We start from the raw sequence: 15123 nt of genomic DNA on the forward strand, positions 1-15123 counted from the left end.
CAGCTGTTTTTGCAACATCTATAAATTGTATCAGCTATGGAGTAAAACTATTTCCCTTGAGTTCTACATTTCATTTCTTCAACCTCTTTTCAATTTGCCAAGTAAATATTCTCATCTAAACTTTGTTACATTGAAGCACAGCAGGTCATTCTCAGCATTTCATTATGCTGAAATTATTGAAGAGTGTGACATAAAACTAACGCTCTGTATTGCTACTTCTAGGATCCACATCATGAGCCTTTCCCATTAGAGTGGGACAATTTTGGACAGTTCCAGAAGCTGCTCATCATTCGCTGCCTGAGACCTGACAAAGTAAGTGGGGTTATGCTCAGGATACTCAGCATGCAGGAGCTCCAAGTATTGTCTTCAACCCATTTATTTCTTACATAAGAGCATAAGAATAGCTATACTAAGTCATACCAGTGGTCCATCTAGCCCAGTATCCTATTTCCAACAGTGGTCAATCTAGGTCACAAGCATCTGGCAAAAAACCAAGCAGTAGTAACTTTCGATTCTACCGATCCCAGGTCAAGCAGTGACTTCCCAATGTCTGTTTCAATAGCAGGAACTTGTCCAAACCTTTTTTTAACCCAGTTATGCTAACCACTGTTATCACATCCTCTGGCAATGAGTTCAAGAGCTTAACTGTTCTTGAAAATAATGGAAGTTAATAGAAATTTAACTATGAACTGTTGTACAGTTTTAGCAGCAAGAGAAAAAGCACAAATACAACCACTCAAAAATCATGGGCCTCTTTCTTTTTTTTATTTTCTTTTTATCATTTTCATAATACATTCAAGTATAAAACTTGTACAGATAGCAATATAAGGATAAATCAATACATAAAAATAAAATTTTTTTACTTAATCACTCTAGCCCGCAATAGAAGAGATCCAAAAAGTAGATAGCAGAATAATAAAAAAAAAGAAATAGATACCAATAGATAGCATATATGATCAGGTTGATATTCAATTGAATTAGTCACCTCTTATACACTACAAATAGGGCATTCAGTTTTAAATCTATCCTTCTCCAATTGTGACATTGAAAGGAAAGTCGTTAACTAAAAAAGTTCAAAAAAGACATTTCTGTAAAGAATAATGAGCCACACATTTACATGGATAACGTAGGGAAAAAGTAGCCCCAATGCCATAACCCCAGGTTTTAATAATAGAAACTCCTTCTGTCTTCTTTGGGTATCCCTAGCTAAATCTGGTACATTTGTACTTCTAAATCTAGAAATTTTTTTCTGCATATGTTTGAAGAAATTTTTCATGAGCCCCAGTTTTTATCAGGGGCCCTAGCCACCGTCAATAATAATGTAGCAGGAGAAACTGTTTCAGTATCTGAAAGTTCAAGTAATGCTGTTGCGTTCATATCAGAAGCAATAACTTGCTGCTGATGTTGTGATTTTCCTGGCAAATCATACACTTGAGATAAAGGGGGGAGTAATTCCTCTGAAATTTCCAGAACTTCAAGAAAGTACCTCTTCACCAATTCCCTTGGAGTGTACAAAGCACTCCTAGGGAAGTTAATCAATCTAATATTGTTTGAACGTGATGAGTTTTCTAATGACTCTAATTTTCTTCTCAAGTTGATATTGTCCTTTATGAGAGTTTCTTGAGTCTTTTTAGAAAGAACCACTTCTTGGTTGATATTTGTTAAGGAAGTTTTGGAATCTATAACCTCTATTTGTAAGTTCTTAATATCTGATCCTTGAGCTTTCATGTTTTCTTGCAGCTGTTGAAAGCGGGGATTAATTAATGTAGGCAGAGGAGCTACAAGGTCACATATATAGTTACCTCCTGGGGTTTCTGTACCAGCGGGAGGCAAAGAGTAGGCAAAAAAATCCCTCCAGGTCCCTTCTCTCCCTTCATGTCATCTCCTTGGATCCTCACGCCCTCTTGTTGACTCTCAGCTTCAGAGTTCATGAAACCTTCCAAAGACATGGTGTCCAACTCAGCTCCATCTTCTTCGTTCTCTCCGGCCTGCTGGAGTTACAGTAACTGAGTCCCTTCAGACTGCTCCTTCCGTGGTGAACTGGTGCTCTGAGGACCTGGGGGCGGTGCCCTAATGTTGGGGCTTAGACTGATGTCAAGTCCCAAGGAGGACGGGGCATCTCCGCTAGCTTGCGACGCCTCCAGCAGGAGCATCTCCGACGCGATTACAGGGGTGGCTTGTATCCGATGTAGGTGGTCTTCTATGTTGCCAATTCCAGTCACTGAAGAGATCCGGAAGGCCCCAGCAGAGCTCTTCCCTCTCCATTTCGGCATTCCAAAGGACGTCCTGCATGCTTTTATGTGGTGAGCGTGTCGTCGGGGCAGCGTCTGACTTAGGAGAGGAGAGAGGTGAAGTCGCGCATGCTCATTCAGGATGGCGGCCGGTTTAGATGGGAGCCGGGAGAGCGCTGACGGACGGCAGAGGCATCGCCGAAGCAGGAGGGCAGCCGCATGGGGACCCCGAGGCAAGGAAGGCACCACTTTTGAATCGCTGTGAAGCACCCGCAGGCAGGTACTCACCCCTGGGCCACCATTGCAAACTTCGGTTGTGGAACGAATCTTCTGAGTTTGCATTAAAGCCTATGGGGAACTTTGCTTTGCAAAACGAGCATTTTGGATTACGAGCATGACCCTGGAAAGGATTATGCTTGTAAACCAAGGTACCACTGTATTAGGAAAGTGAGAAAAAATGATAAAGGATACTAAAATGCCTCTGTATCGCTCCATGGTGCAACCTCACCATGAACATTTTTGCTATTCTGGTCATCATATCTCAAAAAAGATATAGCAGAATTAGAAAAGGTTTGAAGAAGGGCAACTAAAATGATTAAGGGGATAGATCTCATCTCATATGAGGAAAAGCTTAAGAGGGTAGGGCTTTTCAACTTGGAAAAGAGACAGCTGATGGGGGATAGAAATTTTCCAAATTCTGAGTGGTGTTGAATGGGGTAAATGAGAATCGATTGTTTATTCTTTCAAAAAGTACTAAGATTAGGGAGCACTCAGTGAAGTTTCATGCTAATATTTTTAAAATGAATAGGAGCAAATATTTTTTCACTCAATGAATAGTTAAGCTTTGGTACTCTTTACCAGAAAATGTGGTAACAGCAGTTAACATAACTGGGTTTAAAATAGATTTGGAGAAGTTCATGGAGGAAAAATCCATAGTCTGCTATTGAGATAGAAATGGGAAAAGCCACTGTGTCTCGGGGATTGATAGCCTGGAATTTTGCAATTACAGTATAACCTTGGATTGCAAGTGTTTTGCAAGACAAGCAAAACATTTTATTAAATTTTAACTGGATAAACAAGCAATGTCTTGCAATACAAGTACATATAGTATACACACATCACATCATCACAATTGAGCCAATGGTTCTTCTCTCTCTGATGCTGCGGGAGTGTACTGACTTCTAAATGAGCAAGGTCTTGCAATACGAGTACACCGAGTATGCATGTGTCACATCATCACAACTGAGCCGATGGTTCTTCTCTCTCTGACACTGCAGGAGTATAATGACTGTTCTAACGAGCAAGGTTTTGCAATACAAGTACAAACAGTATTTTTTATTAAAGTTTTTGGATTATGGAACAAATTTTCTGAGTTTCCATTATTTCTTATGGGGAAATTCGCTTTGATATATGAGTGTTTTGGATTACAAGCATGGTTTCGGAACGAATTATGCTCGCAAACTGAGGTTTTACTGTATTTGGGATATTGCAAGGTACTTGTGAACTGGATTGGCCACTTCTGGAAGAAGAGTACTGCTATATGGACCATTGGTCTACCCAGTGTGGCTATTCTTATGTTCTTATACAAACTGCTGATTTCAATCAGGACATGAAACAAATGATTGAGGATATAATTGTTTATCCCAGGACAAGCAAGCAGCATATTCTCACATGTGGGTGACATCATCCATGGAACCCGATACAGACAGTATTACAGTGCACTGTCATTTTAAAAATTTTCAAAGTCTCAAGACTGCCCTTAGCACATGCACTGGTCCCTTCCCGCTCAACATCAGCTCACAGGACCATCAGTTCTTAGTTTTCACATTCTATTTTTTCTTCATTATTTACCTTTATATTGTATTTTCTTTCTTTTGAGTTAAAATTATTTTCAATTTTAACCAAATTTTTGTTTGGGGCCTTCGGGCTCCTCTCAGCCTGTTTTCAGACTGGGAGCATTGATCCATTTTTGGCTTAACATTTACTCGACCCTCCCAAACCATTGAATTCTTTGACGTTGCATCGGTGGTGTTCCCCTCAATGTCCAAGACTCCAAGCGGCTTTAAGTGGTGCATCCACAAATGGATCTCTTTGCATTCCCCAACAATCACAAGCTTCCTGTCATTTGTTCCAGAATTTACACTCCCAATCGTCCGAAGACCGATTACTTTCTCCTCGACTGGCAACACAAATTCCTCTATGCTTTCCCTTCAATTCCTCTACTTGGGAGGACTCTACTCAGACTTCATCAAGAACAAGCTACCATGATACGTATAGCATCTTGGCCATGATATCTAGGGTTCCCTCTATTCCTACAGTGTATGGGAGCCCAGCACACTGCAAACCTTTCCAACGTTGCTAACACAGAAAAAAGAATTCTACATTCCTTAGTGCTCACAGCAGGGTATCTATCTCCCAAGAGGTAGATGCTTTTCCTTTTCCATTTTCAGTACACTAGTGTCAGCCATCATTGAGGCTTCTAGAAAACCTTCCACACTATGTTATTATTGTTGTAAATTGGCTTGCTTCATAATCTGGTGTAATTTAAATTTGTTAGATCCAATCACTTGTCCTTTATCATTGGTTCTGGATTACCTCTTACACCTCTCTGACTCTGATCTCAAAACTACTTCAGTCAGAGTTCATCTCAGTGCTATTACTTTTCATACCCTTCTGTGTAAAAAAAAACCTTTATCAGCTCATCCTTTAGTTTCCAGATTCATAAAAGTTATTTTCCATACCAAATTGCTTAACAAGCCTCCTCCAGTTGCTTGGGATCTTAATGTTATACTTTCAACCCTGATGAAGCCTTCCTTTAAACCACTTGCATCTTCATCTCACTTGGAAACTAGTATTCTTAGTCTTCATCACATCTGCCTGTCGAGTCAGTGAACTTCAAGCACTTGTATCAGATCCACTTTACACAACATTCTACCATGATAGAGTGGTTCTTCATGCTCATCTGAAGTTCCTCCTGAAGGTTGTTGTGGAATTTCATCTCTACCAGTCTGTAGTTCTTCCTGTCTTCTTTCCAAGACCACACTCTCACCCTGGTGAAGCTGCACTCCACGTTGGACTGCAAACATGTTCTTGCTTAGATCAGACCAAGCTTCATAGAACTTCTACTCAACTGTTCTTGTCCTTTGATCCTAATATACTTGGAGGCCCTGTTACCAAGAAAACTATCTCTACATGGCTAGCTGACTGTATCTCCTTATGCTTTGCTTGAGCTGGGATGATGCTGGAGGATCAAGCCACTGCACAAAAAGTTAGAGCAAAGGCAACTTCAGTAGCTCCCTCTTGCCCCGATGTTGTGTTTGGGGGGGGAGTGATGCATCGTGGCAGGAGAGATGCCTCATCTCCCCTACCGCGATGCCATCACTCCTCTACCCGAATTGCTGCGGGTCGCGGCAGTTCGGGTAGAAGAGTGATGGCATCGCAGTAGGGGAGATGAGGATCTCTCCTGCTGCGATGGTTAGGTTGCCGGGCCGCTGAACTGATGGCGCCAGTGACCATCAGCTCAGTGGCCCCTTTTTCGGCACTTACACCTGGTTTTATTTTGTCTAAGTGAAAAAGGTCTAAGTGCCGACTAAACTGTATTGGTTATACCTGGTGTACGGTTAGATGTAGGTCAGCCCACCTCCCGCCCACTGCCCGCCCTTTCCCCTCCTCTAAACACACTTCTTTTCTCTCTGTGTGTTTAGAGGTAGGGGAAAGGCCTAAGTTGGTTTTAGATACATCTAAAAACCAGCTTTGGTTATGGATACTTGGACGATCAGGCTTTTTGATCGTACAAGTAGCCACTTAGGACACTTTTTAGATGTTTTTTTTTTTTTTTGATTATTACCCCCATAGTATTCAAGCAAATTCATAACATGTAATTTTTCTCTACATTTCTAGGTTATTCCTGTGGTACAGGAATATATAATTGACAAATTGGGTCGGCAGTTTATTGAACCACCACCATTTGATCTCTCTAAGGCCTTTTCTGATAGTCACTGTTGTGCCCCACTGATTTTTGTGCTGTCGCCAGGATCTGACCCCATGGCAGCACTCCTCAAATTTGCTGATGACCAGGTAAATTAAAATGTGCAAAATGAATTTCTGATATACCTGAGGCCAAGTCAGAAAAGTATTTTTTTTTTTAACCCTTTAATGACATTTGAGAACTGTCTAACCTTATAAGATTACTCACCAAGAAAATGGGGAGAAAAAATAGGAGTTACAGTATATACAAAAAGTAATCCTAAAATAGTCACCTAAAAACACCTTGGTGTAAACACCTCTAGTGCAATATGTTTTCCAAATATAACAATTGCCATTCACAAAGTATATTTTTTTGCTGAATATGTGTTCAGAGAAGAACCAGAGACAGAAGTTAGCTTGACTCCTAACAGCTCATAATATAATCATTGCACATGAATCTTTCTTTTTCTTATTTTTTCTTTTCTATTTGTGCTTCAGCATTAATTACTGTTATAACTTATGCATTGAGAGTCCTACATGGACCATGTTTCAAGAGATTGCTTCAGGGAAGACAACTCATCTTTCTAAGACCTTAAGTCTTTGATTGTATATTTCCGAAAGAAGAAAAAAGTTTCAAAAACATATGTTCAATAAGTGCCTCACATATAAGAGAAGTTTATTGCTCTTCTTCAGACAGCCATTTCAAGGGACTTGTTAAGTGTAGACTTCAATGTAGCTTCCATATCTGCTACAAAATGCCAAGGCATTTAAATAACTCTGACATAATATCGGTACAAAAGCTGATAATCTTACGTTCATTATGTTATTAAAGGACCAAGCTTTTCTCATTATTCATTGCCAAATATCTCATTGTTCCATTACCAAATATCAAACATTGTTTGTGAAGTACCGGATATACTTCCTACATAGTACAGTGGGCAAAGATGCCAAATCAAACCCAATATATACAAACAAACCTGGGATAAAAAGATAAATAGATGAAGTATGTAGAAAAATATTTCAAAGTAAGAGGCTGCGGCAAACTTAATTTGCTAAAAATATATATATATATATATATATAACAACTTGTCTTAAATGTGTGTAGAGGGTAGAGGGTCCTCAGTCTTAACAACTTTGCTCAAGAGCCCCTGTTTAGTATGAAAGTGCAAAATGAGTACAAAATTAAATGGTGAGTTTTCCGTAGACTCAAATAAAATCTAATCAATATGTATTCAAAGAGTTCAATTCAAAAATACAAAAATTTAGACAGCAAAAAGCAATAAAGTTGCTGGTATCCACAAGTTAGAAATACAGTATACTTAGCTTGGGTTCAAATCCTGCCATCACCTTTTTTGAGAGATGTCGGAGAAAAATGTTCTGTAATGTACAAAAATGTAACTTGAGAAAATACACTGCAAAAAAAAACAAAAAACCAGCCATTATACTTTATTCAGAAAAAGAATTCCATTTTGAATTGTTGATGCAAACCACAATATAGTTTCTCAGGCATTCATTGAAAAAAAATATAATTCAAAAAGATATATCATTCTCAAAAAATTACTTCAAAAAGATCCACCAATTAATCTCCTTATTGTCCAAATGGACTATCTGTATTAAAATGATATTTCCAACACTGTTTGTTCACACGAGATATCCAGTACAGTAAATTTAAGATCAGTTAATAAAATGATTGTGTTGCATCTAATGGTTGACTAAGGGTGTATCCGTGACATGCTTATTATGCACTTTGCTGAGATGTTCAATAATCCTAACATGTATTGCTCTCACTGTACTTTTTATATAGTACAGTGAGCAAGGGCATTGAATCAAATACACAACACTTTTTTTTTATATTGTAGTTCAAATCTCGCCATCTCCTATTTGATAATTGTGAATGGCAATTGTAATATTTGGAAAACATTTTTCACTAGAGGTATTTACACTGAGGTGTTTTTAAACTGGCTTACCTTATAGGATACTGATAATCCTTAATAAATACTTGTGGAACACACCAAAATCATTCAAAAAAGGCTGACATTTGAGCCAGAAAACCATATAAATACAAGGAAATTAAGTAAAGAGATTATTATAAGGATCTCTTGCGAATTGAACAAGTCACGGCATATAACTGGCTTGCGAACTATCACCGGTCCTTTAATCTCCTAATTTTACTTTTCCTTTTTACTTTCCATCGTGTCATTGTTTCCAGCTGGCCGGGCTAAACATCTATACCCGAGCTAAGTATTATAATGTTAACAAAATAATGTTATTATTGAAGCACTAGTATAGTATGACATATTGCAAAGAAAAAAGTAAAAAGTAAATGTAAAATTAGGAGATTAAAGGACTGGTGGTAGTTCGCAAGCCAGTTATATGCCATGACTTGTTCAATTGACAAGATAACAGCGAACACTTGAAATCCTTATAATAATCTCTTTACTTAATTTCCTTGTATTTATATGGTTTTCTGGCTCAAACGACAGTCTTTTTTGGTAACCTTATAGGATGCCATTTTTCTCACTCATCATTAACCCCCTCTTTTACTAAGGTGCGCTAACCTATTAGCGCACGCTAATTGAATTAGCACACGCTAAACGCTAACTCATCCATAGAATAACATGCATGCGTTAGCATTTAGCGTGCACTAAATCGATTAGCGCGCGCTAAGTGGTTAGCGCACCTTAGTAAAAGAGAGCCTAAATTTAATTCAGCTTACATCTTTTTTCTTTCCTAACTCTCTTACACAAAAGGTAAACAATAAAAATCAAAGAAATTGTTTATTAAAATTACATAAGAATTTAAAGACCAGTTCAATAGGATACCCACATTTACACACCACTTGAGGATCCATGGGTAAATCTACATTTACACATGTACATAACATAACATAATTAACAATTTTTATACCGCACTACCAGTAAGTTCTATGTGGTTAACAAAATTAAAAAACATATAAAAAGATTATATCAGAAATTAATTAATTGTTAAACAAATATGTCTTCAATTGCTTCCTAACCAGAAAGGTGAGTACCAAAAAAGTGTCCTTCAACTCATCTGAAACGTACAAATGCCTTTATTTTTCCAAAATATCATGTATACATCCAATGACTCAAAGACCCAACATGCCAAAACATGTGCATGTCGGGTCGTTGAGTCATTAGATGTATACATGATATTTTGGAAAAATAAAGGCATGCGTATGTTTCAGATGAGTTGAAGGACACTTTTTTGGTGCTCACCATTCTGATTGGGACAATTCCACTCAGGTTTTGTGCTTTTGAGTCTGTTGTTTTGTTTCCCCTCTTTCATCTTGTTCAATTGCTTCCTAAAATGGCAGTATGACACAGAACTTAATAGCAATGGTTTAAAATCTGTATCCCAGTGGTCTCAAACTCAAACTCTTTGCAGGGCCAAATTTTGGATTTGTAGGTACTTGGAAGGCCTCAGAAAAAAAGGTACTGTCTTATTTAAACAAATGACTATTTTGCATGAGGTCAAACTCTTTATAGCTTTCCTTTTGGCTAAGTCTTAATAATAATAATGTAATTTATAGCTAAAGAGACATATGATCAAGAAACTGTTTTATTTTACTTTTGTGATTATGATAAACATACCGAGGGCCTCAAAATAGTACCTGGCGGACTGCATGTGGTCCCCAAGCCACGAGTTTGAGACCACTGCTCTATCCCAAAGGGCCGCCTGATATGAAAAGAGACGACGATATTTTTTGTAGGTGGTCTGATATGAAAAAAGACATTGATGATATTTTTTGTAGGTGGCAGCAAAACACCTAAGCATTATTCTGTAAGCGCACACCCAAGTGGCATAGCCTTATTTCCTGGGTGGGGCATGGGAGGGGCTGCCACTTATGCTCATAAGTTACAGAATACAATTATGTTACACTCTTGTCTCATTTGGATACACCCAGGTGCTATAGTCTGTGTGTGGCTGGTGTATCTATGAGCACCTAAATGTAAAACCTGCCAATACCAGGTTACGCTAATATTCTATAACAGAATCTGGCTGTCTAGGTGCCATTATAGGATACGGTAAACATGTATGGGCTTAGCAAATGCACAAGATAAGGCAGCTTTTCTGTGGTTAGGACCTTGAATGTTATCGGAAGAATTTTATATGTAACTAGCTGATGCTCCGGCGTTGCACGGGTATTTAATTATAGCAATAACACAGTAAATGGATTGAAATAAAGATACTTTATAGTGGTGAATGAAATTATTTTTTTACAGCTTTATAAAAAGTACAATAATCAAATTATAATGTGAAATATTTGACAAAATGAAAACAATACAACTAACACAAAACTTGATTATAAACAACAATTTTAGTTTCACCTCCAGGAGCAAGAACATATAAATTCTTGGGTGAACCCACCCTTGATCAAGCAACATAGAGTTGTCCATGGGAAAAACAGGGGGATCTTAAATCCACTCCACAGTATGTAATAGTCTGTCCCTGTGATTTGTTGATTGTGATAGAGAATGCAAGTCTCACTGGAATTTGCATTCTCTTAAACTGAAAAGGAAGATCTGGTGGAATAAGTGGCATCCAAAAGTTTCAGTATTGATTTAAACAACTCAATATGTGGAAACTCAGGTTGAAAAGAAACTCCATGCAGTTTGTTCCCGGTTCAGAATGGAACCTGTGTTCCTAGTTCAGGATATGTGAGTACTCATGTAATGTAATAACATTATGAACTGGGGTGCATGAAGGAAACAGTTACAAACACAGTTAGAACATACAAACTCTATATGTATGGTGTCCGTGGTAGAATAGAAACGATGTCCCTAGTGGTTATAGTGTCATAGAAAGTGTTTTATAGTTGGAATTACTGTGAGAATGGCAGCTGTTTACATTTTTTCCATTGACATGAATGGGTGAAATAAGATTTTATGTTTGTAGCTCCGCCCACGTGTGCAGGTGGGCTGCGAGACCCCCAGAACATATCACCCCAGGTAGTGAGGGATCTGCATACCAAGTTACGTTCAAATCGGTCAAGTCGTTTTTGAATTACTGTGAGAATGGCAGCTTTTTCCATTTTTTCCATTGACATGAATGAGTGAAATGTGAATTTCTGTTTATAGCTCCGCCCACGTGTGCAGGTGGGCTGCGAGACCCCCAGAACATATCACCCCAGGTAGAGAGGGATCTGCATACCAAGTTTAGTTCAAATCGGTCAAGCCGGTTTTGAATTACAGTGAGAATGGCAGCTTTTTCCATTTTTTCCATTGACATGAATGGGTGAAATCCGATTTTATGTTTGTAGCTCAGCCCACGTGTGCAGGTGGGCCGCGAGACCCCCAGAACATATCACCCCAGGTAGTGAGGGATCTGCATACCAAGTTTCGTTCAAATCGGTCAAGCTGTTTTTGAATTACTGTGAGAATGGCAGCTTTTTACATTTTTTCCATTGACATGAATGGGTGAAATCTGATGTTCTGTTTGTAGCTCCGCCCACGTGTGCAGGTGGGCCGCGAGACCCCCAGAACATATCATCCCAGGTAGTTGGAATTACTGTGAGAATGGCAGCTTTTTCCATTTTTTCCATTGACATGAATGGGTGAAATCCGATTTTATGTTTGTAGCTCGGCCCACGTGTGCAGGTGGGCCGCGAGACCCCCAGGACATATCACCCCAGGTAGTGAGGGATCTGCATACCAAGTTTCATTAAAATCGGTCAAGCCGTTTTTGCGTGATCGCGGCACATACACACACACACACATACATACATACACACATACATACCTCCGATTTTATAAATATATAGATATGATGTTTAACTAGGAGCCAGTGATAAAAGGTATGGAAAACCTTTCATACGCTGAAAGATTGGAGAAATTGGGGCTCTTTTCCCTAGAAAAACAGAGACTTAGAGGGGACATGATAGAGACTTACAAGATCATGAAGGGCATAGCGAAAGTGGAGAGGGACAGATTCTTCAAACTTTCAAGAACTACAAGAACGAGAGGGCATTCAGAAAAATTAAGAGGGGACAGATTCAGAACCAATGCTAGGAAGTTCTTCTTCACCCAAAGTGTGGTGGACACCTAAAATGCACTTCCAGAGGGTGTGATAGGACAGAATAAAGTATTAGGGTTCAAGAAAGGATTAGATAATTTCCTGAAGGAAAAGGGGATAGAAGAGTATAGATAGAGGATTACTATGCAGGTCCTGGACCTGATGGGTCGCCGCATGAGCGGACTGCTAGGCACGATGGACCTCTGGTCTGACCCAGCAGAGGCACTGCTTATGTTATTATGTTCTTATGAGTGATGTGATCAAATTTACGTATATTGTGAATTAATCTAATAGCCGTATTCTGTATAACCTGGAGTTTATTTATATCTTTCTGACAGACCGGCATATAAAGAATTACAGTAGTCAAGTTGTTGGATCACCAATGAATGAACTAGAATGTTCAGTGCTTCCGGGAACAGGAATGAGCAAATCAATCTGATCAAACGCAGTTTATAGAATGAATTCTTGACTACTTTAGAAATTTGTGAATGATATTTTAATTTTGGATCTAGAATTACTCCTTGAATTTTGGTACTTGTTACTAGCAGAATCGGTGTATTTCCCAGTTTTATCTGTGACGGTAAAATTATTTGGTCACATGGGGTAAAAATCATAGATGTTGACTTTTCTGGATTTACTTTTAGTTTTTGATTATGTAGCCAATTCATATTATGATTCAAATTTTCATTTAGAATGTCAGTTTCTTGAATAGAACCAGTTTCTAAAGTATATAGTATCTGAATATCATCTGCATATACAAACATGGTGAATTCTAGTGATTGTGCCAATGTCAAAAGTGGTGCTAAAAATATTGAATAGAATGGGTGATATAATACATCCTTGTGAAAGGCCTACTCCTGTTCCAAAAGATTTAGATTCTATATCCCCCATTATCACTATATTTCTCCTATCTTGAAAATATGAAGTGAACTAGTCTAAAACTAACACTGAGATACTTATTTCCTGTAGCCGAGAGAGCAAGAGTGAGTGATCTGCTGTATCAAACACAGAAGATAGGTGTAATGAAATCATTAGAATGTTCTTAAACCAACCCATTGACTTATGAATATATGTTGTTATACCAAGTAATGCAGTTTATTTACTATGGTGTTACGGAAAGCCATGTGATGAGGGTGGTTTTATTTACAAAATCTTGCAATTGTTTGTGCACTGTGGCTTCCACTATTTTAGATATGTAGGGAATGTTGGCAATTGGTCAATAATTGCTTGGATCGGTGATTTCAAGTGATCTGTTTTTTCATTTTGGCCTTAAATATGTTAGTTTCCATTGGTCCAGAAAATGGCCTTTCTGAAGGCTTGATATCACCACTGAGTGTATGAAGAGTTAGAGAGATGGAAGAGATTTTTTAAGAATATCGATGGAATAGGATCTGTCGGAGAAGTTGTCATTTGATGGTTGGAAATTATTTTAAGAAGATGTGTAGTGGGTAGATTGACCATTTTTATTGTACTACCCATAGCAAATCGATTTAAATCGCCTTTAGTTATGATTTGTTGGTGAGTTCCAGTAGAAAAGGCTTTGCTTTAATTGACTGCCACCATGAAATGTAGTCAGAAATTTAAGAGTTTTATATAACACTGAAATATTTGGTACATTTTTTATTTTATTTGAATAATGAGATTTTTTTTTGCTATTGTAATTATATATGAAAGGAGATTCATCTGATTTTGTTGCTGGTGCCATTTTCTTTCAGCTTGTCATACATGTCTTATATGAAATAGAAGATTTTGTGTAAAACACGAATTTCTACCTTTTGAGTATTGTGACTTTTTGCACAATAACAATGGTGCGACTGCGTCTAATGCTGACTTTAATTTTCCATTCCAGACAGAAACTCATTCCTGGAGTGAGAGGTGAACAAATTGTTCAAGCTGTAGCACAGAATGTGTTAACAAAGTTGTTTATATAAGATCCTTCACATTTCTGTATCTAGATTGATCTGGGATAAGAACATAAGAACATAAGCAATGCCTCTGCTGGGTCAGACCTGAGGTCCATCATGCCCAGCAGTCCGCTCACGCGGCGGCCCAACAGGTCCAGGACCTGTGCAGTAATCCTCTATTTATACCCCTCTATCCCCTTTTCCAGCAGGAAATTGTCCAATCCTTTCTTAAACCCCTGTACTGTACTCTGCCCTATTACTCCCTCTGGAAGCGCATTCCAGGTGTCCACCACTCGTTGGGTAAAGAAGAACTTCCTAGCATTCGTTTTAAATCTGTCCCCTTTCAACTTTTCCAAGTGTCCTCTTGTTCTTTTATTTTTCGAAAGTTTGAAGAATCTGTCCTTCTCTACTCTCTCTATGCCCTTCATGATTTTATAAGTCTCTATCATATCCCCTCTAAGTCTCCTCTTCTCCAGGGAAAAGAGACCCAGTTTCTCCAATCTCTCAGCGTAAGATAGTCCCACTAAAAGTTAGGGAGAAACCTATAAAGAAATGGTCAGTCCAAGGCAAAGGGGAAGTCTGGACATTAGTTATTGAATAGAATGATAACCGGGACATTAGAATTTGGTCAATAGTATGAACTAGAGAATGACATGGGGAAAAAATTTGTTCCCGTCCCCGTGACCACCATCCCTGTCATGGCCCCGTCCCTACGACCACTGTCCCCATGACCAATGTCCCCGCTCCTTCCCCGTGACTACTATCCCCGCAGCATCCATACAAGCCTCAGTACTGCAATATTTAGCTTATTCCTTCCTTATAAATCAAAGTTCTGCCTGTTGAATTAGAGAAAGAGATGTTCAGCTGGCAGGGCTTTGTTTATAAATTTTTATCAACACAACTAATATACTACTTTATCCTAAAGCAAAAAAAAAAAAATAAAATATATATATATATATATATATATATAGAAATTTTTTTTCTAC

General features: G+C 38.4%; 1 protein-coding gene across 1 annotated transcript in view; it reads left to right on the forward strand.

The window, feature by feature from the left end:
* The window catches only part of DNAH7 (dynein axonemal heavy chain 7), a 707015-nt gene that overhangs the window by 564269 nt on the left and 127623 nt on the right, over window positions 1-15123 (forward strand). The window contains exons 50-51 of the mRNA XM_033944671.1: window positions 223-312; window positions 6132-6308. Of these exons, the coding sequence (XP_033800562.1) occupies window positions 223-312; window positions 6132-6308 (267 nt within the window). The remainder of the gene's footprint in view (window positions 1-222; window positions 313-6131; window positions 6309-15123) is intronic.

This window comes from Geotrypetes seraphini, chromosome 5 (genome assembly GCF_902459505.1).
Source record: "Geotrypetes seraphini chromosome 5, aGeoSer1.1, whole genome shotgun sequence".
Classification (NCBI taxonomy): Eukaryota; Metazoa; Chordata; class Amphibia; order Gymnophiona; family Dermophiidae; genus Geotrypetes; species Geotrypetes seraphini.